The sequence below is a fragment of the Humulus lupulus genome, chromosome 8 (assembly GCF_963169125.1).
Source record: "Humulus lupulus chromosome 8, drHumLupu1.1, whole genome shotgun sequence".
NCBI lineage: Eukaryota > Viridiplantae > Streptophyta > Magnoliopsida > Rosales > Cannabaceae > Humulus > Humulus lupulus.
In genome coordinates, this window is record NC_084800.1 from 29,621,040 (window position 1) to 29,645,817 (window position 24,778).

The 24,778-nt window shown below is 33.4% G+C and overlaps 2 protein-coding genes across 3 annotated transcripts; one reads left to right on the forward strand and one right to left on the reverse strand.

Moving 5' to 3' along the window:
- Positions 1-5,856: 5,856 nt before the first annotated feature.
- On the forward strand, positions 5,857-7,180 carry LOC133796599 (uncharacterized). The gene is made up of 2 exons (XM_062234182.1): positions 5,857-6,181; positions 6,567-7,180. Exons 1-2 carry the CDS (start codon positions 5,934-5,936, stop codon positions 6,985-6,987), a joined length of 669 nt encoding a protein of 222 aa, XP_062090166.1. The 5' UTR covers positions 5,857-5,933; the 3' UTR covers positions 6,988-7,180.
- Positions 7,181-7,843: 663 nt separating this feature from the next.
- On the reverse strand, positions 7,844-15,148 carry LOC133796598 (ubiquitin carboxyl-terminal hydrolase 15). 2 transcript variants are annotated; one of them, XM_062234181.1, is made up of 14 exons: positions 14,961-15,148; positions 13,668-14,047; positions 12,356-12,812; positions 11,808-12,264; positions 11,562-11,707; positions 11,357-11,445; positions 10,945-11,030; positions 10,647-10,809; positions 10,229-10,352; positions 9,970-10,127; positions 9,789-9,873; positions 9,366-9,578; positions 8,997-9,058; positions 7,844-8,733 (listed from the first exon to the last, which is right to left on the reverse strand). In XM_062234181.1, the coding sequence occupies exons 2-14, from the start codon at positions 13,952-13,954 to the stop codon at positions 8,064-8,066; spliced, it is 2,997 nt and encodes a 998-aa protein (XP_062090165.1). In that variant the 5' UTR covers positions 13,955-14,047; positions 14,961-15,148; the 3' UTR covers positions 7,844-8,063. The 2 variants fall into 2 exon arrangements, with proteins under 2 accessions (XP_062090165.1, XP_062090164.1); XM_062234180.1 differs by having other exon boundaries at positions 13,668-14,050.
- Positions 15,149-24,778: the final 9,630 nt, after the last annotated feature.

Sequence of the window (24,778 nt, forward strand, 5' to 3'; positions counted from 1 at the left end):
GTGAACTAACCAGCATATAGTGAAACATCAAAAGAATTTCAAATTTCCCAATTTTGACCAAAGCGGGCATAAAAATTGTCCATGAATAATACACATTGTGCACTTGCATTCCTTTGAAAACCATTTTTGCATTTTCAGCTGCACCACATTTAGCATACATCTCGATGAGAGCATTTTTATTGACAATTTTGAATCATAGCCACCACAGAACAAAAGAATGAATGGCCTTCCCTAGTTTTAGCAAACGAAGATCAGCAAAACCAACTTTGGTTCAGGAATGCCTTCAAACACAAAATGGGCATTCCTTAATTTGCCGTGGATGCTATCTGATCATATTGTTCTGAATGAAATCCACTCAAACCCAGTTTTGATGCAAAAACTGTGATGTAACTTCTCATAATTTGCATCTTGAAAATCAGCCAAATACTGTAAAAGGGAGACAGCCTTGAAAGCAAAACCCTCTGCCTCCTTGCAGTTTGTTGGAGTTCTCAAGGTGAATTGATCTCTTGCTGACATTATATTTGCTCAATCTGATTACTTGACTACTCCAAGTGAAGAACACAGAGAAGAGTTTTCTCTGATAGATTGTCCCTGAACAACTATTGAGAAATATCATCATGGAGCAAAACCATCAGTTTTAACTGAACTTTCTGTTGAGCTTATAAGCTAAAATCCAAAATGTGCTCCTGAAGAGCTGTTTTCTTGATGCTTATAAGCTACTAACGACAGGATGGTTTCCACCCCCATTAAATGAGGGACACCAAGCCAATTTACTGCCGAGGAGACGGCTACCTATAGCCCATAAATAATAAAATCCTGAGCAAAACATAAACGATATATACATAAATAAATGAAGTGTCAATAACTTTTACAAGTTTTTCTATAAAGAAAACTCACTACATTGCCTGTTTCATGTCTACATTACAGTGCCACCAGGAATTAAAGCTATTTACATTATCAAACTTCATTTTAGTTCACCATAAAATGTAAATAAATAATTAAACTCCAATTTCATAAGCTGCAGATAAAATTAGATCAATATAATTGAGAACTCACAGTTCTTTGTTTACACACACACTATAAATATATACACATGTATATCTTAAAGTAAATCCTAATGTTCTAGCCCTAGTTTTGGTTCTGAGGCTTCCTAAACAACATGATTGTGCAGAAAAGGTAGCAAATTTGGAGTTTATTGGTTATAAATAATTCAAGTTGCGGTGAAACTAAAAGCAATTTTATGTAAATACATAATTTATTCCAAGTAGTACAATTTCAGATTACCAGTCATGTTCGTAATCAGAAAGCCAAACCAAGTTTCAAACGCTCAAACGAAATCACATGGAAAATCGGATAAAGGAGAGAATACATAATATATAAAGAAAGTTACCATATTCGGAAGAATACGAGAGTCGTCTGTAGCACGAATGTGTGGCAATAATGGCCGTCAAAGGTTATGGTTGCGGAGAGTGCATTCTGCTAAGGCGATCGCCAATTGAGCTCGCGAACTTCTGCCGGCGACGCTGTATCGTCTGGAGGCTACGGCAATGGAAGAGAGCTCAGGTGGTGTTGCGGCTGGCTTGTTTCTCCTCTTTACATCGCTATATGCTTTGGGCCCTATATTCTTTGTAATGTAATTGTAACGTAATTGTAAGTAAACTAGAAAACATGTCCGCGCATTGCTCAGCCTTTTGTAATTATTAAAAAATATATATTTTTTAAAATACTTTTAGAAGAATGCTACGACATAGATTCTTTTTCACCCTACTCGTACAACATGTTCCTTATATGGAAACGTGAGGGCGTATTGAATACAATTTTTTTTTCATAATGGTGTCCATTATATATCAAATCTCTTGCAAGTTTTTGAAAAATTCTAAATAATTAAAGTACCGAAAACAAAGTTCAAAAAATTTGTTGTACGTGTGCATTTATTTTTTATTATTATTATCATTATTATACGCTTTGCGTGATTTTTTTTTTTATAAAAAGTCTAAATTATGTATATGGAAATTTATGTTTTGTGTAAGACTTATTTTGGGCGATTAGCCGTTTGAACTTTTTATTTTTAAAAATTAACTTTTAGAACTCGTATTTTATCAAAAGGTTAAATATAGGATTGGATATATCGATTATTTAAACATTGTATTTTGGCCAATTACCCGTTTCGACCATTTATTTTTATAAATTAACATTTGGACTATATATTTATTCAAAAGGTTAAAAATTCTTTATAAAAATTAAATTATATGTAATTTATGTTTTTTTGTAAGGGTTCACATCATTTTGAACATTGTATTTTAGTCGATTACTCATTGGGGTCTTTATTTTTAAAAATTAACTTGTGGACCTCAAGTTTTGTCAAGATGTTAAAAATAGGAATAGATAGATTGGTTATCTGAACACTATACTTTGGCCGATTACTTGTTTTGACTCTTTATTTTTAAAAATTAACCTTTGGACTATGTATTTATTCAAAGTTTTAAAAATTCTTTATAGAAAGTAAACTATATATACACACCATTTTGAACTTTGTATTTTAGCCGATTACCCATTTAGACCCTTTATTTTTTAAAATTAACTTGTGGACCTTGTGTTTTATCAAAATGTTGATTATTCATTTGTATAATCTTTTATATACTGCTTTTATTTTATTAGTATATTATGTAGTATATATTTATAGTTTTTTTTATTATTTTATTTTTTATTAGTTCATTAGGTATTTAATTCAAAAATTATCTTATTTAAATATCTAAAAAAATAACGTTTAATGTAGTTTTTGTTAGTTTATTAGGTATTTAATTAAAAAATATATCTTATTTAAATATCTAAAAAAATAAAGTTTAAATAATTATTAATAAAAATAAATAAAAAAATAGATTAAAGAAGAAAATAGAAAAAATAGTTTGGAGTAATTTTAGAATGACACATCATCTCCTTATTAATAAAAATGAATTAAAAAATTAGATTAAATGAGAAAATAGAAAAAATAGTTTGCATTAATTTTAGAGTGCCACATCATCTCCTTGAAGCTCTCCTTTATATATATATATATATAGATTTTCATTTTCATCAACTACCTTTCACATAATTAAATAGATATTTTTACATTAAAATACTTAATTTTACTAAAAAATATTACATTTTAGTCAAATATACTTTTTCCAATTTTACATTTTTAAGGGGGTTTTTTTTTGGGTGTTATTTTCAAACGGAAATTTTAGATTCTATGCATCATAACATTGCATAGAATTTTTTTTTTTAATATGCCAACTTAAACACTCCTATTAATGTGCCCCAACCATGTTTTAGATAAAAATACCATTTTCATAAATAATCCTCCCATTAATGTGTACCCATAATTAATTTTTGTGTTTTACATAATAAAAATTAAAGGTTTTAAATATGTTAAACATGTAAATCTCGAAAAAATACAAAGATTAAAAAAAATAAACTAAAACGGACAGTTAAGCAAAAAGTTATGGCTCACCAAAATTTTCGTCAAATTTCAGTGTAGAGCATCGATATTAGAGCTGTAAATGTGGGCCGGCCCGACCCACATTTTCGTGCCTCCGAATAATTCAGGTCGTACCCGCATTCAATTCATGTCAGGCCGACCCATATTTGAAAGAGTAAGCCCAGCACAGCCCATGGGTCCGACCCATGTCGTGCCGTGCTCGTGCCTTATTCGGGCCAGCCCACTTTCCTTATTTGGGCTAAAATTTGGGCCCATTTTATTATTGCCAAAATATGTGAGGATAGAGAATTAAACCCTTCACCTCCTCTTTAACAATCAATGGACTCACCACCAAACTAAATACATTTCTTTATTTAAATTATAGTTTTAGATATTTTTATATACTTTTTAACAATACTTTACACAAAATTATATCAAAGATAATTATTAGAATTTACATACCTACTAATAAATGCTAAAAAAATTAACTCACAAATCTTAAAATAAATTAATATAATTATAAAATATAAACATGGAGAAAAATAATAGACTTTTATTATCATTTTAATTTATAGATAATTGACAAATAAAAATTTATTATCATTATTAATGTCAAAATATCGGGCTTTTTATCGTGTCTTGCTTTCGGACTAATTTGTTCGTGCTTTCGTGTCGAGTCGTGTCGTGCTCAGGCCCATGTCGTGCCGTGTCGTGCCAATTTTCAATTCGTGTCGTGCCTCGCCCAAGCCCATATTTTTTCGTGTCGTGTCGTGCTCGTGCCGGTTTCATGCTGTGCTAGAAAGCCTAGCCTGTATTTACTACTCTAATCGATAAAGCATCAATGTACCATCGATTTTGCATTATTTTGGCCAAAAATCAAGTTTTCATGATTGCATCGCAAGAGCATCCAAAAAACATCGTTTTGGCAAAAAAAAAAAATCAAATTTTCAAGGTTGCATCGAATTTGCACAGTTTTGGCCAAAAAATGAATTTTTGCGGATGCATCGCAATTGCATCGAAGAAGCATTGAAATAGCATCGTATTCATTAATTTTTTTTTTACAAAAACAATGTTATTTCGATGCTTCTTCGATGCAATTGCGATGCATTCAAAATTTTGATTTTTTGGTCAAAACTGTGCAAATTCGATGCAAAATAGATGGAAATTCGATGGAAAATTGATGCAACCTTGAAAACTTGGTTTTTTTTTTTTTTTTGCCAAAATGATGCAAAATCAATGTTGACCAAAATAATGTAAAATTGATGGTATATCGATGCTCTGCGCTGAAATTTGACGAAAATTTTGGTGAGCCATAACTTTTTGCTTAAATGTCCGTTTTAGTTGATTTTTTTTAATCTTGGTATTTTTTCAAGATCTACACGTTTAACATATTTAAAATCTTAAATTTTTTTATGTAGAACATAAAAATTAATTATAGGTGCACATTAATGTGAGAGATAGTGGGAAGTTTAATGAAATGAGTATTATAGTCAAAATTATACAAAATGACATATATTTGGGACCTATTAAATTTTTCATATAGATGAAATAAAGTATATTATTAAGCATATAATCTGAAATAACCCTTTTCAAATTATTTTTACGTTATTTTTATATTTTTTTAGTTGATATTTCGTTATTCTGATATATATATTTTTTTTGTAGTTTATTTTGATACAATGAGTTGTTTTCAAGTTACTTTTAAATTGTTTTTCGTGATATCATATTTTTATATTTATGAAATTTTGAAAATCTTATTTATTAAAACTTGACGACGTATTTTTAAAAAAAATTAAACACAATAAAAAAGATAAAAAAAAAATAAATAAATATGTATTAAAGAAAAAACTCCAATTAAATATTCTTTACTTTATTTTGTACGTATAAAAGAGGAATTCTACGACTTTTTAATATATTATTTAACTATTTTATATTTTTTAAATATTATAATTATTCATTTAAAAAAATTATAAATTATTAATAAATAGTTAATTTCATTTTATATTTCTCAATATAAATTACTTCAAGAGATAATAAAATTATAACTTAACCAAAAAAAAATATTATTTGCAGTGGGTGGCCGTGGCTTCCTATCTCTCATAATTCATAGTAATTTTCAATTATTGAACTTTTTATTAAATTTTTAATATTTAAAATTACAATTTAATAAACAAAATTTCACGTGGAAAGGAAACAATATTTTTTGGCAATAAAAAAATTCATTGAAGTTACATCCTATAAAATAATAATAATAATAATAATAATAATAATATCGAAATAATATTTTGGCATAAGTAAGTAGTAGCTTAAAAGACGTCCACAAATTGAACTTGTGGTCGTGGACCATAACTGACCACCACCCATTCGATTCCTACAGCTACAAATAATAAAATGAAAGTGTAACTCAGATTTTATCCCAACCCAAAACAACATATCATTATCTGAACTGAGCTGAGCTGAGCTCAACTACTCAACCATGGCTACTGCCTCTTCCATTTTTAAGTTCTCCTTTCTGATGACCCTTCTATCGGGTCTGTGGCCAGACCAGGAGACCTCCGTAGCAGTGTTTCCACCCACGTGTAATCGAATAGAGTGCCCAAGCTTCGAAACCATTGAGGTGGGTAATGGCTACGAAATTCGTAAATACAATTCCACCGTCTGGGTTTCCACCTCCCCTATTCAAGATATCTCTCTCGTCGACGCAACCCGTACTGGGTTTTTGCAGTGAGTTCATCTCATTCTTTTATTACCATTCCTCTGTTTGTTCCTTTCTTTCTAATATATAAAATTTATCCTATACATTTGTTTATTTTTTATAATTCAATCACTAGTGAGTTCTTGAATACTAGAATTGTGAATAATTACACACATCAATTTGAAAAACAATTCAACGAGAACACATTTTCGGTTCAACACGCTATGCTATGAATAGTGTACGTAATCATATGGATATTAAACAAAATATATTACATGTATAAATAGAGAATAATCGTCCATTTTTATCGAAGTAGTCAAGTACAAAAATATCAAGTATCTCAAATATAAACCTGAAAAATGCCAAACCAATCCAGCCTAATAAAAACTGTAAATGGTTTTTCATGGAATTCAGGCTGTTTGACTACATCCAAGGGAAGAACTACTACAAGGAGAAGATAGAGATGACCGGACCGGTGATCACCGAGATCACACCTAGCGACGGACCTTTATGCGAATCCTCATTCGTTGTAAGCTTCTTTGTTCCAAAGAAGAACCAAGCAAATCCAGCTCCTGCCAAAGGGCTTCATATTCAAAAATGGAAGTCCACGTACGTGGCTATTAGACAATTCAGCGGCTTTGTATCCGATTATGAGGTTGGAGTGGAAGCCGCCGCACTCGAAGCCAGCGTTGCCGGCACAATCTGGTCTGCCGCCATTGAGAAGAACCGTGGAACTACTAGCACTTCGGCTTACACTGTTGCGCAGTACAATTCTCCATTTGAGTTTAAGAATAGGGTCAATGAGATTTGGATGCCGTTTGATCTTGAAAAATGATTGACTTGAATAAAAGGAATAAATGAAGTTAGAAGTTGGGTTGAGCTTGGATTTTGAAGTGTTTTGGATAATACCCTTTTATGGTGAGTAAAGGATATTGCAGTTGTAAACTTGTAATGGTTTACACAAGACTTAATAAAAGTGATGTATTGTAGAACATGGTACGAGGATCAGAAGAGTTTTTTTCCCTCTCTTTTAAACGTGTTGATTCACTTTACAGAGTTTAATATAGTGAACTCAAATGTCTTGATTCACTTTACAGAGTTCAATACAGAAGGCTGTTATAGTTAATAATTTACCACATAGTTCGATAGTGAGCTACACCAAGCAAGGAGAACTGAGTGCTTTCAATTAATCAATTAGTTTAAATAATAATTTCAGAAGGAAAGCATTAGATTTCACTTTTCACTTCCAAGTCCGGCTTTAAATCCTTCGTTTGGCCTTTTGGTTTCAAATATTATTTTGGCTCAATTTACAATATTAGATCACGCTAAGCATCCACCAGGGGCGATAGAGACCACTTTTCAAAATGGGGTCCTCTTGGCAGAAGTCCATTAAAAAAATGCAGTACCAATATTCTCTCTACTTACTGCTTACCATGAAAAACTCGACTTTTGATAAGATATCTTCTCAAAATAAAGCCAGCAAGTGGGCTCTCCCACCAGGGCATACTCATGGCAGAACTCCATTAAAAGTGTATTTTATTACCAATATAATCTTTATTTACTGCATATCATGAAAGCTCAAGGTTTGGGGAGATTTTTTCGAGAAGAACAATAATATGGAGATGAACAGTAAAAGGCCCTTGGCTGTTTTAGTTATAGATACAAATTTCCTTGTGGAGAAAGGTATATCATAGAAGAAGAAAATGACAAATGCTTTACAACTTTCCCTGATATTTTAAAAGCTAACAAGAATATTCCTTTCCTTGATTTGATATAAACCAGATATGCCTCAATCAACAAAATATTGAAAAAGAAAATTGAGGCACACAGCTTTCTACCTACTAAATCGTATATTCAATCAGTAGGAATTCCTACGAACTAGAACTTTCAATGACCACAAGTTTGATTTGATCAATCCCATTCTACTGGGTTACTACCCCCATATCTTACAAACATGCCGCAGTTACTGTCAGATGAAAATGCTGTGGGAGAATCACTGACCTGTTGTGAATAGTCAACTTTTGGTAATCTGTCAAGAGGCTGTGCTGATGATGACAAGTATGAGTCCAAAATATGATCCTTCTCCTGAGACATAAATCTAGTTTGTGGCCTATTATTCAACAAATTTCTGCAGGAAACAGAATTATGGGGATAATCTGGTGCGTATATACCGTGGAAGATGGATGAGAATGGATCCACATTGCATGTATCAGCATAATCTACAGTGCTGAAAGAGTCTCTGGTACTCTCAGTTGTGAAAGATGCCTCGTCTGAACTAGTAAAGAGAGACCAATCACTTGATGTAGCATCAGAAAACTCCGCACCATTGGGGAGTCTTGTTTCCATTGCTGGAACAACAGTCCTGTTTGCACTCCTAAGGATGTTGTTTGAGGTGTGGTGAGCAAAACCATCACCCATTCCAGCTCTAATATCATCGGACAAAGACTCTGGACCAACATATTGACCGTTGGGTTTACTTTTTCCTGACCTTGAAGGCTTCGATGTACAATGAGTTGTGAATTCTGGAACTTGCTGCTGGATGGCTCTTCCAGCAAGTGTTCTTTGCGGTCGGGGGCAAGACCTGGAAGAGTAAAAAAATATACAAATATAATAATGATGTGTTCAGAGAAACTACAGGAAGAATATGTGCTAATCCAGTAACAAGGAGAAAATGATGACGAAAATAATTGGAGTCCAATACATCACTTTGCAGTGCTAACATATTACAGTCCAGACCCAGATTGCTAGCTAAAGTGGCAGTTATCATGCAATTATAACAGGGGAGGGAAAAAAAACAGGGTAACTACATCTCTTTTACCCAGAACTCAATTTAATTGATTATACCTCATGTAAAATAATATATACGCTCCTTCTGACATAACCTGGCTCATTGCAACTGGCTGGACCTGTTAAAGAAACATGATCAACCTTAGGACCCCAATTTATCAGAACAGAAACTTCAAAACAATACTTGAAAAAAAACATCAAAAGACTCTTCAAACTCCAGCACCTAAAATTAAGTTCGACAAAGAAATTACTATATGACAAGTATATATCATCCTTACTGAGTAACTAGTCAAGTAGTAAGCTGTTCACCAACATTTTAATCAAAAAAGTAGTTGAGAAAATTTGCAAATACTTTCAGAGTAGTCATCTAAAAATTCTGGTTTGTTTTAGATCACGCGTCATCTAAATATATGGATGAGAGATTACCTCAATGTCATCTATCCTAAACCAATTTCCTTGCAAGTCTTTAACATATGAAACATAATGCCCAGAAAAAGATGCATTCAATGTATCTAAATGCACCACGACGGCATACAGCAAGTATAGTGGAGGAATATCACCCGTTCCAGTCATGAATGGAATCATATCAAGCATATCAGGAAACGTGATGCACTTGTTGATTTTTCCGTATTTTCCTTCCTGATTAAGTTAAGGGCAGAAAAAGAAAGTCAAAGGATGGAAGAATTCGTGCAGTAAAAGAAACATGGATGTCTACCAGTAAAGGTGTTACACCTGAATTATATGAGATAAAAAGACAAAGCAAATTGATTCACTTCTTAACAACTTAACAATTACACCAAAAGAAAAGCATATAAATTCCCTGCTCAAAACACTACCAAAAAATGATACCTGAAATCTCTTTAAAACAATTGTCAGGATATTTGGTGCCTCATGTATGCTTAGCTGCTTCCTAGCTCGAACATAGGTAGCACACCTTACCAAAACAAAACAAAAAAACAAAATCAAGAGCTTATAAATTTAATGGATTTGAACTTCCTTATATGTAAAAAAATTTAATGAGTCATCGAACCTTCCACATCTGTACATGTTTTCTCCATCCAAATCTTCAGGAGTTGTAAATTGCGTCAATGCATCTTCAAGTGACTCAACCCAACCATATATCTCTAATGTAAGATCCATAATGTTTTCATATCTTTCAGATTCATGACGACATTTCAAACACTTGACCTGGTTGCAATAAAATTGCTTAATTCACAATTAATGTGGCAGAGAATTTTCACTTAGAAAAATGCATAACAATAGGTTACAACTGACTTAGATAAAAGCACCTTCGATCTTAGATGCCCCCCAAAAGTATGCTGTATAAAAGTTGTCTCTTGCAATCTGGGATCTACCTTACTTTCTCCTCCCAATCCCTCCAAACATATAGATTGCATAGATGCAATCAGAAGCCTGTAAGAAAATGGCATCATACATTAAATCATAAACCTGTGCTTGTAAATAACAGTCCATAAAACAAAGATATGCATGGATAGTAAGAAGAAAGAAGCCACAGTGGTGTCCCTAGAATCCTATCAGAACATCTTGAAGTCAAATCAAAGTAATACAAGACCTACCATTACTCATCTAAACATAGAAAAATCAAACTTCATGACTAGTCTGATTCAAAATTGCTGAGAAAAATTAAACAGCAGCAAAAGATTGCAGAGCGGTATCCCAAAAATGCAATAGTTAAAGTTCACAGACCTTAAGAATTCGTGTGCATCTTCCTGACTTCCATCACCAATATGGCAATTGATACTCCGCATGTGCGAAAGAATTCTGCTAGGCGAAAGTGGGCCTCCAGTTTCTCTTAACATCATAACATGTTGTTCTAATTCACACATGAGACACCAATCTTTACCACAACCTAAAGTGCATATAACCGATAAGTAAGATACATGTGTATTTAAGGAAAACACCACTATATAGTGACAACAACAAACTGTGAAGGAGAAATTAAACCTAGCCAAAAAATACAATATTAAAAGAGAAATGGAAGTACATGATCTTGAATGTGATCTACGAAGCAAGTAAATAATGAGAGGCTTTGTGGAGGTCAGACACTGCAAGACAGCATTTGCATAGCAACTGCAAAACAAAAATACAATTTGCAAAAGAGACAGGAAACATGAGTCCTCCAAAACATGTGTAAAGAGAAAAAAAAAATTAAATCATGTTACAAAATCTAAAATAATCAAGAAACCTATTAACTTAGAATTAACATTCAAAATCAGATATCTGACTCCCGATTTCCAGACAGCAATAGACCAGAGATTACTGTGTAGACACCAGCTATTGTAAGGTTGATGTATCGAATACAACAAAATCTTGAGGTTTCAGGTTTCATGAATTTATGTTTTGGTCTCATTAAATATTCTCAACTTGCAAGCAATTAAAAATTAAGGGTAGCGTACCTGTTCCCACAATTCAAAAGGCCACGATATGATAAATTAAACACGTCACACTGGAAGAACTTCACAAACTCCTCGTAAGGAAAAAGCATCTGAGACAGACAAATAAAACATCCAAAACAAAGTTTTCGGCTAAAGTTTAAAACCCAAGAAAAAACAGTCACATGAGCAGTGAAGGTGAAAATGAATGGTACATTGAACAGAGAACCTTAGTTTTGTGTCTATCACCACTGACTTCAGAGACATCTTTTCTAGTAAGTTTAGTTGGCTTCTTTAGGCCCATCATCTTCAAAATCCGTGTGTTTGCACCTCCATCACATGCTTGCATGGGAGCATCCCTCATTCTAGAGGATTCTGCACAACAAAAATGATGAGTGAGGAACCATAAACAGAGTACATTTCAAGTAATCTTTTTCATATAAAATGATCATTAGTGGTAGTCTTTACTACTCACTTGACTCGAGAACCTGCCCCTTCCACTCTCTCTCTGAGCAGAAGTGCTCTTCCTTCTCTTTCAAAGTTGATTTTGGCAATTTACAACTCTTGCTTCCAAGAGAATATGGTGGTCTTTTAGGTTTAGCACCTCCCTTTACTGCGGTCATTTCAGGAGAACATTCAAATTCAACCTGTTCACTATGGGAAGTAGTTTCCACTTCTAGTAGGTTTCCACCATTCTGATTAAAGTCCTTCCCAATTTCATACCCATTGGATCCATTCTTGGATGAATAGGATGAGCAAGAGAATCCATGATGGTTCTCTGGTTCTAATGTGTTCCCATATTGACTTTCATTTGTACCATTCTCAGGCAGTGTACTTCCTGGAGTAGCTCGTTCATGAATATAAACATCAGAGATATTAATACTCTGCTTGGTCGAAGATTCTTCTGATATGAAAGAGTCGGTATTTCTTGACTGCAATAAACAGTTCATCCAGTTTATTACATGGAAAATTATGATAAGATACAAAGAATGCTAATAACATAACAAATCTAAAGATACTAACCCTATGGCCTTTTAAAACCTCTTTTGATGAAACAACATTTGATGAGGTCGTATAAGCATTCCAACTCCCACTGACTTCGATAGAAGAATTGGGTGCAACACTATCCTTCCTTCTCACTGTTTCTTTGTTGGATTTACGAGAAGCACGTTTTTCTGTGCTTCTTCTCTCTGGCACAGACACTTGAGATGCATCACTAGCTGAACGATCAATTGTAGCAGAGATGCCATTGCTAACTGAGGGATAAATTATATTTTCTGGAGCTTCTTTATCCACCATAGCCTGCTCAATGTTGTATCCAAAATACAGAGAATCCATGCTCTCATTAGGTAAGAACCTCTCATACATAGAGTCTTCAACTGAAGCGGCCATAAGAGGTGAGCCTGAGTTAGTGCTTTTCATTTGCTGGCATTCTTGCTTGTGGACTTCCCTCCAGTGAATAATTTGACACTTCCCAGAACTGGAAATAATTTGTAAAATGTAAGACTTATATGCATTTTCCAGGTAAGAAACCAAAAGGCTTTATTAAGGAAAAGAAACAAGGAATGAGGCAGAGGACTAGGGATCCTCCACCTAGCAGCAACAAAACAAAGCAGAAACTTAACTCAAATTGTTTAAACACAATGAATAGATTGGGTTGTGCCTGTATTTTAAATTGTTAATGTACTGAATATAATTACGCATGACATGGTGATAACAAAGAAAAAGGAACTAATTTGGGAAAATAAAAACCACTATTGAATTGACTGAAACCTAAGATGAAAGGTAAGTTCTTGTATACATATATTTCACTCTCTCTTCTACATCATAAGCTTTTTTGCACCCAAAAGAATGCCTATGCAATTATTATTGCAATGGAAGGGGAAAAAGACGAATAAGAAACTAGCTATTCACAAAAACAAGATAGAATGGAAAATCAATAAGATATTCAGCACAAGCTGTAACTGGAGAAAGTGGGATCACAATCTATCTAGCAACCGATAAAAAACAATTGGAGGGCAGGCACAAGGTTTAGAAGGCATGCAACATACTTATTGCATGCTGCGATCATTCATACTAAATGAAATTTTTTGCTTCAGATTGTTTTGATGGTTCACCCCTTCAGTTCAGCCAAATGACTATTTAATAATTTTTTTCTTTATTTCAATATCTTTTTATATAATATATATATATATATGTGTATATAAATTCAGATTCCATAAAATAATATATCTACTTCAAACTTGCTTTGTTGAAAACCATATATGGAGACAACAACAATCTATACCAAACAATCTGTAATTTTTGTGGCCTTAGAAAAAGGATTAGAGCTTACCAGTATCTAACAGACTTGCACTTGGAGCAGCGAGTTGTAGCTGGACCAAAGCACCTCGCACATGCATGGTTTCCATTTTTTGTAGAGGCCACAAGAGGAATAACATCACCAACAGCCATTGCTTCTGCTCTAAGAGCTTCTTCAGCAGCCAGCTCAGCAAGTAAATTTATCCTCTCTCTCTTCTTAGCAGATTCACTCCATTTTCCAAGTAAGACATAAGCAACCAAAGGAAGCACAACCAAAAACAGAAACAGGGCAGGTATATCAGCTTCCCTTGGCTCGAGCATATCCCCACCAGCATACTCATGTCCAATATCCTGTTCAAATGACTACCCAGGAGATGATCTCTTCAAATTACATAACTCCAAGTCAATTAACATCTGCTGCAGAAACATGAAAATGCAAGATAAATCATCCTTACCCAAAAGAAAGCAGTCCAATTTTCTCATGAATAAAAATTATCCCTGTCCAGAAATGAGTTTGTAATCCTTCCCCGTTGCCAAATACTATACATCGACCATTTGAATTAACTTTAGTTTTGTTTTTTGAGAATTAGTATTAAGGTAAATAATTAGCTAAAATCTACCAAAATGAAAGTTCCTGTCCATAAACCTTAGATCAGAATGGTTTAGAAGTTCAATAACTTCAGACATTTGCGAGAATCAGACTCTTTTAAAAAGTGTAGCCCATTGCTTCACTCATTGTTGCAACAGAAAAACCTGTATTCCACAAAAAATTGCTGTGATGTTTCTCTATAGTAGTGTTGAGCTAGTTGGCGTTAATATTCAGTTCCATGTAGGAAGGAAATTTATAATTGATACCCTTTGTTTAAACCATGGAATCTATCTTAAGAATTTCTCTAGTTAACCAAAACAGGCAAGGCAAAAAACTTATCTAAACACCAGCAAAACTATGATTCAACACGAAAGCAATAACAACATTACAAATCTCTCCTACTTGAGCATACCCATTAGTCAAAATGTGCATCTAAGAGAAACCCATATACTAAAACCGTCTAAAACCTACCATTCTTTACAAAGACTCTGACACAATGCTTAACATTAAAAACAACCTCTCTCCAAACCTAGCATTATGCTTAAACAAGATTAACTACAGAAGAAGACAACATTTTTAAATCACAACACAAGATTTCCCTACCAGTTCAGCTAAATGAGCAATTACAAGGCACAACATAAAAGAAACCCAGTACAAAACAAGCAAAATAAATCTGAGATTTCAAGAACAAAACCATGAAATCACTAAGAACAAAATTCCAAAAAAAAAAAAGCATACCTCATGCACAAGAAAGAAATCTAAACAAATCCCAGTAAGTGTAACACTCCTTCAAATCCCTTCTTCACCACCCAAAAAAAATGAAAAGATTCTTTGATTCCTCAGACGGTAAGCCAAAAGCTTGTTCTTGCAGTCTTCTCTATCATTCGCTTACTTGGCTTCACACAGCACAGCACAGCACCCTCTTCTTCTCTCACATTTTCCACTTTTTAACCTCTATGAAGTTTTCCAGTATGAGTACTCGGACCCATTTTACGGTGCACCTTCCACGTGGCCCATTTTGATTGAGTGTTGAACAGTGTTCAGTGGGCCCAGTTGGTAATGTAAGGAGAATAAAAACAAGAATGAGAAGGTGAGGATGGATTAAGTATCGTTGGATGTGTGGAAATTTGGGGTTGGATTGGACTGTTGACTGTTGAGACGTCACGGGCAGGTCGGTCAAATAAGATTATATAATTGGTGGAGAAAGTGGGACCCACAATGAGATGATGTTCCCAATAATTTTTTACTGCGAGCCACGTGTACGGTGGGATCCATCATCATCAGGAATCAGGATAAATGTTGTGCAGGCAGACACGGTTTTTAAAATTTGTGCTCCTCCTTCCCATTTAAAATAATAATTAAAAAATATAGTTTTGAAACCATTTTGACTTTTGACTGGTGACGAAGTGGAAAACAACGACGGCAAACATACGAAATGTCATGAGTGGTAAATCAACCGAAAAAAAAAAGGGAAAATTACACATTGTACGGTATTTGAGAAAAAAAGTCTAAATATACGGTTATATAAGTTTATTACAAATTTACGGTATAATTGTTATCTCTCCCATTTGTAACTTCTGTTTTAGTCTCCACCCACAAATTAATTCTTTGTTTTTGCTGAATCACCCATTCAATGATTCCAACGGTAGTATAAATGTTTTTTTTTTTTTATAATATGCTACTTTTATATATAAATATATATCAACTAAATTTATTTTGTCTTTTTGCTAATATTTTCCATTTTTTTTTGTCTTTGTAGTCTATATTTTTTTCCTATATCTCTTATTTTTGTTTTTTTTTAATATTTTACTTTTTACTTGATATTTAAATAGGTTAACAAAGCATTATATAGACAAAACAATTATGATATTGCTTTAAGAAAACATATAATATTACTCTTAAAAATAAACTTATTTTAATTAAGTCAATCAATAAATTAGTAGTATATATGTTGAGAGATGTTATAAAAATAACAAATGATAAATAATTAAAAAAATTGATCAAACTAAATAAATTTATGTTTTATTTATTGCTTTCGAATTCAATATCCATGATTACTAAAAAAAATCAATATCTATAAGTTACATTAGTTATTGGTTTAATAATTATATATTACAATATAGTTAATGATCGTCACAATATTATTATTTTAATATTTTTAAATTAGAATTATAAATCTTTGTTACAATTATGCTAATAAAAATTATATAATGTTTTTGTAAATATTAGTTACAAAATATATTTTCTAATTATAAAACTAGTTTAAGAAACTTTTGTTACAAAAATAAATTTTTTAGTTACAATTTAATCTCTTTTTAAACTAATTTTTTAAATATTAGTTACAAAAATGTAAAAATTGTTTACCATTTAATAATAGATGTTTACAAATTTGTAACAAATATTTACAATTGTAACAGGTATTTACAAATTTGTAACAGATTTTCATATATTTTTTATATTTTAATGTATTTTTGTAGATTTCCCTTAATAAAGTGTTTTATAAAAAATGAATATCTTAAATTTATATTTTTGAGTTGTATAGTATAAATAAGATGGTTCCTGTAATTTTTTGGTATAATATTATAACAATATGAAAAAATATATTATTTTTATGTAAATTTTGGTTACGACCTCTTAACAATAAATTATTTTCGTAAATGTTAGTTACAAAAAATATCTTTCAAATTTATGAAACTAAATTTGTAAACTATTGGTACAAAAATAAAAAATTTAGTTACAAATTTGTTCGTAAGTTTTATGTAAAAAAAAAAATACAATTCTAAAACTGATTTTTGTAAATATTATTTACAAACATATAACAGATGTTTACAATTTTGCAACAGATATTTACAAGTTTGTAAACGTTGATCACAAAAAATTGTATTTTGCCACTTTTATTTACAATTTTTCCACTCCGTATTTACGCTTTTGCCACTCCGTGTTTTTATCAAAAAATTTCGTATTTTTGTAATGTACCGTATTTTTCATATTTTTTTAAACTTTTAGTGTATTTTTGTAAATTACCCAAAAAAAAAGTGTTATAACGAAATCAGGCAACATCTTTCATAGGCCATTACAAAAATAACACAAATAAATAGTCGTTGTGCTCTGTACTCTAAAACATTTGAAAAATAACACATTCTAGATGCAACGCAATGATTACCTTTGGCGGGTTGGGGCAAGGGGGCTTGTGGTCATGGAATGGTGATTTTGACTCTTGTTTTTAAAATATCATAGTTCTTAAGTTCTTAAAATATGGTACTTATCTAATTCTTTTAAAAGATATGGTAACATAAAAATATATTGTTTTCCGACTTTATAGTTATAATGTGATATTTTTCTGAACATGTACCTTTCGGTTTGGCGTGTTTAGGAACAAGCTCAACGTACTAGTGTGAAAATTGCGAGTATGGCACAAGTACAAGCATGCACGATTGAAGAAGTATTATTGGTTACTTTAGGGTGTGATTGGTATCCAATTTGGATATAACTTTATGATTTTAGATTTTTAAAATTTGTTAGACTTGTCAAAATACATGATTGGTAGACTGTATTTGAAAATTAAATCCAAATCAGAATTCAGATTTTATGAAGGAAAGTATAAAACAATAAAACCATGCTTTCTCAATTTTCACATATTCAATTTTTTAAAACTCAAAAACAGTTTGCAGATATTAAACCAATCACATTTTCAGAAACATGTTTTTAGTCACTAAATTGAGATTTTCATTTCAGAATCTCACTTTTTAAAAATACAGTCCTCTAATCGCGAACCAATTAGATTATTTAGTTATTTTGAATTTGAATAGAATACAAAGCAATTCTTGCTCATTTGAGGAAGCTATAAATCTCAAAAGTTCTAACATAATCTTCTTCTTTTTTTCAAATAAAATAATAATAATAATAATAAGAGATATTTGTGGCGATAATACCAAATTTTTTTTTTTGCGGTAATAATACTTAAATCTAGAATTTTTGTGTCACCATTAGCACTCACTGTTAACTGCCCGTTAAATATCCAAGTATCACATTTTTATTAGTCTAATTGGCAGCTATAATACCAAAATCTTTTCAAAAGTTACACTTTAATTCCCAATTTCTTTTTGGTGACAATACATAAATCTATAATTTTAGTGCAATTGTTAGTACTTACCATTAACTATCCGTTAAGTATCTACGTGACATATATGGATTTTGGGATGATTTTTAGACTAAATTATTCTATAAATATTAGAAAAATTATTTTAAATTATAAAAAATATAAAAAATTATTAAAAACTAATTAATAAAACTAAAATTTGCAAATTCAAAACGTAATCAATGACAATACAAAAGAAAAAAATATGACAAAATTATTTAGGGTAATTGGGGGCTAAAGTCCCTATCATTTCAAAACTGATGCACTAAGTCCCCAATCAAATTTTTTCAAAAAAAAAAAAAATGAAGTCTCCAATCAATTTTTTTTTTATGGCAATGGTCCCTTAGGCTATTCTTTTGTTGCACTATCAGTCATCACCGTTAACTTAAACGTTAAATAATGATTTGACAGTTACATGGCAAAAGTTAATTGGTCCAATTCATTAATTATTTAAAAATATATTTTAAACTAATTTTTAAATAGTAAAAATAACTAAAAATGTATTTAATTAATAAAAATTTTAAAAATAATATTTAAATAAAAAAAACAAAATGTTAATTTATTAAAAAATTCAAATTTTGATTTTACTTGCTCTCCTTCTCCCGTTCATTTCCAACCTCTCCTTCTTTTTCTTCGTCTTCTTCTTCATTTGCACTTTCGGCATTGCAGTAGGGCTCAAAGAAGCAAGCAAAGGCCATCACCGGTGGAGGATTCCAAATCTGGGTCATCTTTCAAGCGCAAAGCTTGCGACTTGGTTTTGTTGGGTCTCTTGTTAAAAGTCATTACCGTATCTAGAATGCTCTAGAGTTCTAGAATGTTCTAGAATATACTAGGAAGAACATAGAACATTCTAGAAAGTTCTTAAAGAAACTTATAAGTCATTATTGTATCTAGAATATTCAAGAATATATTATAAGAAACCTAGAATATTATAGAAAGTTATTGAAGAAACTTAGAACTAATTAGACAATATATAAAGAGATCTAGAATCATTTAGAATAAAGGTAGAAAGTAGTTAAATAAATTATAAAGTTAGAAAATTCTAGAAAGATTTTGATGTTTCCTTAGTAGTCTATAAACACAAATGTAATGTGTGCCTAAAGAGTAAGTGAGAAAATAGTCAAAGTGTGTGAGATTATAAGAGTGTCTAGGAGAGTCCATTTGTTCAAAGTATTCTAAGCTTGTATTACCTATTACTCTTCAATAATAATTAAAGTGTTGTAATTTTTCTACCCTACAAGTGGTACCAGAGTCAGGTTTGTCAAGTTCGTGGAGCTTCTTGTTATTATGCACAATAAGTGTGTGAAGCTTACAAGTTTGGTTAAGCTTGTTTGGTAATTCGTTTCCCAAATCATGATGGGTGACGCTCAAGTAATTGGCGGAGCAAAGAAGCTCAACAACAAGAATTACAACACTTGGTCAACATTGATGAAGTTATACCTCCAAGGCAAAGATTTGTGAGAAGTCGTCGGTGGCACTGAAGTAAGCCTACCTGAAGATGTTGGAGCTTTGAAGAAATGGAAGATCAAAGCTGGAAAGGTAATGTTTGCAATCAAGACTACGAGGAAATGCTAGAGCACATCAAGCATGCTGAATCAACAAAGGAGGCTTGGGACACTTTCGTCGCACTCTTCTCAAAGAAGAATGATGCAAGGCTATAGCTGCTGGAGAATGAGCTCTTGTCAGTCTCACAACAAGAGATGACAATCAACCAGTATTAAGGTAAAATCTCTTTGTCGTGAGATCTTGGATTTAAAGCCTAGTTCTAAAATTCCAGAAGTAAGAATGAAGAGAATAATTATTCATGGGTTAAGGCCCGAATATAGAAGTTTTGTTGTCGCAATACAAGGTTGGCCAACCCAACCTTCTCTTGTCGAGTTTGAGAATTGCCGATTAAGAATCTTTGGCTAAGCAAATTTTAGGAGTTTCACTAAAAAGTGAAGAAGATCAAGCACCCTTTAGCAACAAAAGACAAGGGCGATCGAGGCAACATAATAACATCGGAAGTAATGAAAAGTCACATAAACAACAAAAACAAAGTTCTCAATCAGGGGGAGCTCAAAAGAATCATGATAAGAGTAGTTGGATGAGTAAACAAAAGAACTTCTAATGCTATAATTGTGGAAGAAAGGGGCACATTGCAAAGCACTATTATTCAAAGAATCCTATCGAAGGCAATGTAGCTACCTCCAAAAAGATGATTAATACCGAAGAAGAATGGGATTTCGAAGAATCTTTTGCACTAGCAGAGTCCGAGAAGAAGGATGCAAGCTTTGAGAATTGGCATTGGCAACAGTCTTCCTAGAACAAATTAATTACAAGAGAAATTGGATTATTGATTCTGGATGCTCAAATCATATGACTGGAGATAAGGATAAGCTACGAGATGTGACAGAATACAAAGGAGAATGTGTAGTGGTAACTGCAAATAATTCAAGGTTGTCAATCACTCACATCGGTAAGTAGATGTAGTACCTCACTTTAGTTCTAATCAAGTTCAATTACAAAATGCTTATCATGTGACTGGAATGAAGAAAAATCTATTATCATTAGCACAATTGGCATCATGAGGAAATTATGTCGTATTTGGTCCTAATGATGTCAAGATTTATCGAAATCTTAAGATTTTTGGGAAATCATTAATAGAAGGGCGATGATTAGAATCTATCTATGCTATGATAGCTAAGACTGCTTAGGTAGATAAGGTTCGAAAAAATGAGACATCAGACTTATGGCACGTCAGACTAGGACATGTTGGTTACCAAAAATTAAAGGCGATGATGAAGACAATGGTGCTCAAAGGTCTTCCACAACTTAATGTCAAAAGTGATATCGTTTGTGCTGGATGTCAATATGGGAAGGCGCACCAGTTGCCATACAAGGAGTCAAATTTCAAGTCTGTAGCCCCCTTGGAGCTAGTTCACTCTGATTTATTTGGACGAGTCAAGCAATCTTCAATCAGTGGAATGTGTTACATGGTGACGTTTATTGACGAATTCTCCAGGTATGTATGGGTTTACTTCATGAAAGAAAAATATAAAACTCTAGAAAAGTTTAAGGAATTTAAAGAACAAATAAAAGGAGAAGTAGGAAGAAAAAATCGATTCCTGCGCACTGATAATGGGAGAGAATATACATCTGATGAGTTCTCTCAATATTTACAAAAGTATAATTGTAACTCCCTACTTCCTTAGAGATGTTACAAAGTGAGTTTAAAATGTGCAATTAACTCGCTAATCGAGGTTTTAGGTTAAAAGTGTAACTAAACTGTAATGCCTTAAAATCCCTAATGAGGTTTAATGGTTGGATTTGGAGGCCGGGAAGGCCATAATTGATTTATTATGCCATTAAATGATTATATGCATGTTTATGTGAATTATATTATAATATGATTTTAAATGCATGCATGTGGGTCCACATTTCATCATAGGAGAATTTTGGTAATTTGGCCCATTAAGGGCGTAATTGTATATTTGTATGCATGTTGGTGAATTATTGATGAGACGACATCATAATGTGGATTTGTTCGAGCCATTCGGCATGAGACGATCTTTGAGTGCAAGTTAGCGGTTTGGTCATAACGGGATTAAGTTCGGGGCTCGGGGTGAGTCTCGGGGTAATTTGGTGATTAGAACGTTGCCGGGAATTAAAGGGTAACGGGATATGGTTTATTGGTATTTGAGAATATTGGGAATAACGAGAATTGGAGGGTGTTAATTATGATTAACGAAATAGGCAGGAAATGACGGTTTTACCCTTGGGAACCTTTAAAGGATTTTAAATAGCATAGGGGCAATTAAGTCTTTTCACCCTAGGATATGTATAAGCCATTGAAGGTTGTGGAAGCTTAGCCAAAACAGAGAACCATCCTCTTCATCCCGTACATCATTTTCTTCTCCTTTTTCCTTTGGATTTTTGAGCTTCTTTTGAGGATTCAAGCTAGGGAAGTGGACCTTGAGGGCTTAGGATTGTCTTCCACCATTGAAGAGGGTTCTAAACTGAGCTTGAGGTAAGTTTCTAGCCATTAAAAACTCTGGTTTTCTCTATTTTTGTTTTGGTTTTCAGCTTGGTTTTCTAGAGTTGATAATGGAAATTGATGAGAGTTTTTGGCTAGGGTTACTTGGGTTATAATGCCTTGGACATGTGTAGATGGTTTTTGGGTTCATTTGGGACTTAAAATGAGGTTTGGAAGCTTGATATTCAAGTTGGAAATGGTGGTGTCGAAGGAGGGAAAAATCAGGGTTGAAAACCCTGGTTGTAGCGCTACAGCGCCCATCAGAGTGTTACAGCGCTAGCCAGGCACCTGTCTTCTCTGCCAAGAGCGTTGGGGCGCTAGGGGGGTAGCGCCACAACACTACCCTATTTTTCCAGATCCCTGTTTTGGGCATTTTTAAGGGATTTTGGCTCGGGGTTTCAATTCCTAAGGCTCGGGATCGAATCTACTCACAATTTGGGTACAATTCGGGGTCCCGGGAGTGAGGTTTAAGTCAAGACCCTTTTATTGTTGATTTTCATTAATGGAGGTTATAATTGGTTATGATTAGGTGACCTCTAAGGAATCAGAAGGTCGATCGTTCTCAAGGGTCGTTCTTTTACTATTTCTCGCTCGAACCAAAGGTAAGAAAATTGCACCCCATATGTGACATGCATGGTTATTCATGAGGCATGTTGAATGTTTAAACGTGGGCATTGATTGCATATCAAATGCTTAGCAAATCTTGCTTACTTATGAATGGCATTGACTTATTAGTCAAAATCGGCAATGGTGACAGAACTGATTGTGAAGCTGTGACTTACTAGTCAAGTTCGACAGTAGTATTGAGCACTGGTCGTATGTTATTGACCTATGAGTCAGGAGCGACATAAGCGTCATGAACGTAGAGCTGGAAAAATTAGATCTAATCGAAATCAGCATTGAATGACTCATCATGAGCATTAATGCCGGACCGACCCCGAGTTCGATGAAAACTAAAAGCGCTTGCCTAGTTCCATGACTAGTCACTCAGAGCCAGGGCCAGAAGGCCCAGGTGACCGCATTGCCACATGGCTAAGGGTACGGAACCCACACTAGTGACTTCATGATCACTCATTTGGTTTACATCAATGACTCTCTCATCAGTCACTCATCTGGTTTAAGCTAGTGACTCTGTCACTCATTTGTGAAGGGTGCGGAACTCACATTCGCGACTTACACATCTGTCACTCATCTGTTTAGGGTTGTAAGTCATGTTTGATTATCATGATCATCATTTGATATTATATACATGCAGTAATGAGTTTTCTTGTTGAGCCTTGGCTCACGGGTGTTATGTGGTGCAGGTAAAGGGAAAGAAAAACTCACACAGCCTTGAGTGGAGAGCTTAGGTGGTGATGTGTACATATGCGGTCGCTTAACCACCACGGCCCAGGAGTTTCTCAGAGGAACTAGGGGGTTAACCCTATATTTTCCACTTAGGTCGGCGGGTTGTAATTTTTACACTATAATGACCATTTTGGATTTGTAAATAACATGTAAACGTTTTTTTATGGGCCCATGAACAATTTTATGTTTTATATAAAATATATCCTTTCCTTTTTATTGGTTTTTCTCCTTAGCCTGTTAATAACACCTAGATGCACGTTTATAACTAAATGACTCGATTAGCGAGTTAAGCACGATTCAAAGTGTAACCCCCTGGTTACCCCAGAACAGTTACGGTGAACTGGAAATTTGACTCATTACCCGAGCCCTTTAGTTAAAAACGTGCATCTAAGTGTTATTAACAGGCTAAGGTGGAAAACCATTCAAAAGGAAAGGATATACTTTATTTAATACAATAAGTTGTTCATGGGCCCATAAAAACATTCACAAGTTATTTACAACTCAAAATGGTCATTACTATTTCAAATTTACAACCCGCTGACATAAGCGGCAAAAATAGGGTAAACCCCTAGTTCCTCTGAGAACTCCTTGGCCGTGGTGGTCAAGCGGCCGCATATGTACACATCACCACCTAAGCTCTCCACTCAAGGTTGGGTGAACTTTTCTTTCCCTTTATCTACACCATGTAGCACCCATGAGCCAAGGCCCAGCGAGAAAACACAATATAGCATGAATATAATATCAACAATGATCATAATAATCATTCAGGACTTTCAGTCCAAAACAGAAGAGTGACAATTGGAAAAGTCACTAAAGTGGATTTTGTTCCCAATAGCCATGTGACGATAGGGTCACCAGGGCTTTAGTGATAAATGATCCTTTCAGTAGCTTAAACAGGTTAGGTGCATGATGACTAGTCACCAACATAACCTACCTCATGACCATAGAGTCATAACCATGGAACACTGTTCCCTAGCCATGTGACAAGCAGTCACCTAGGCCTTAGGCCCTAGCTCTGAGTAATTAGTCCTAGAATAACCAAGCGCTTATAAGTTT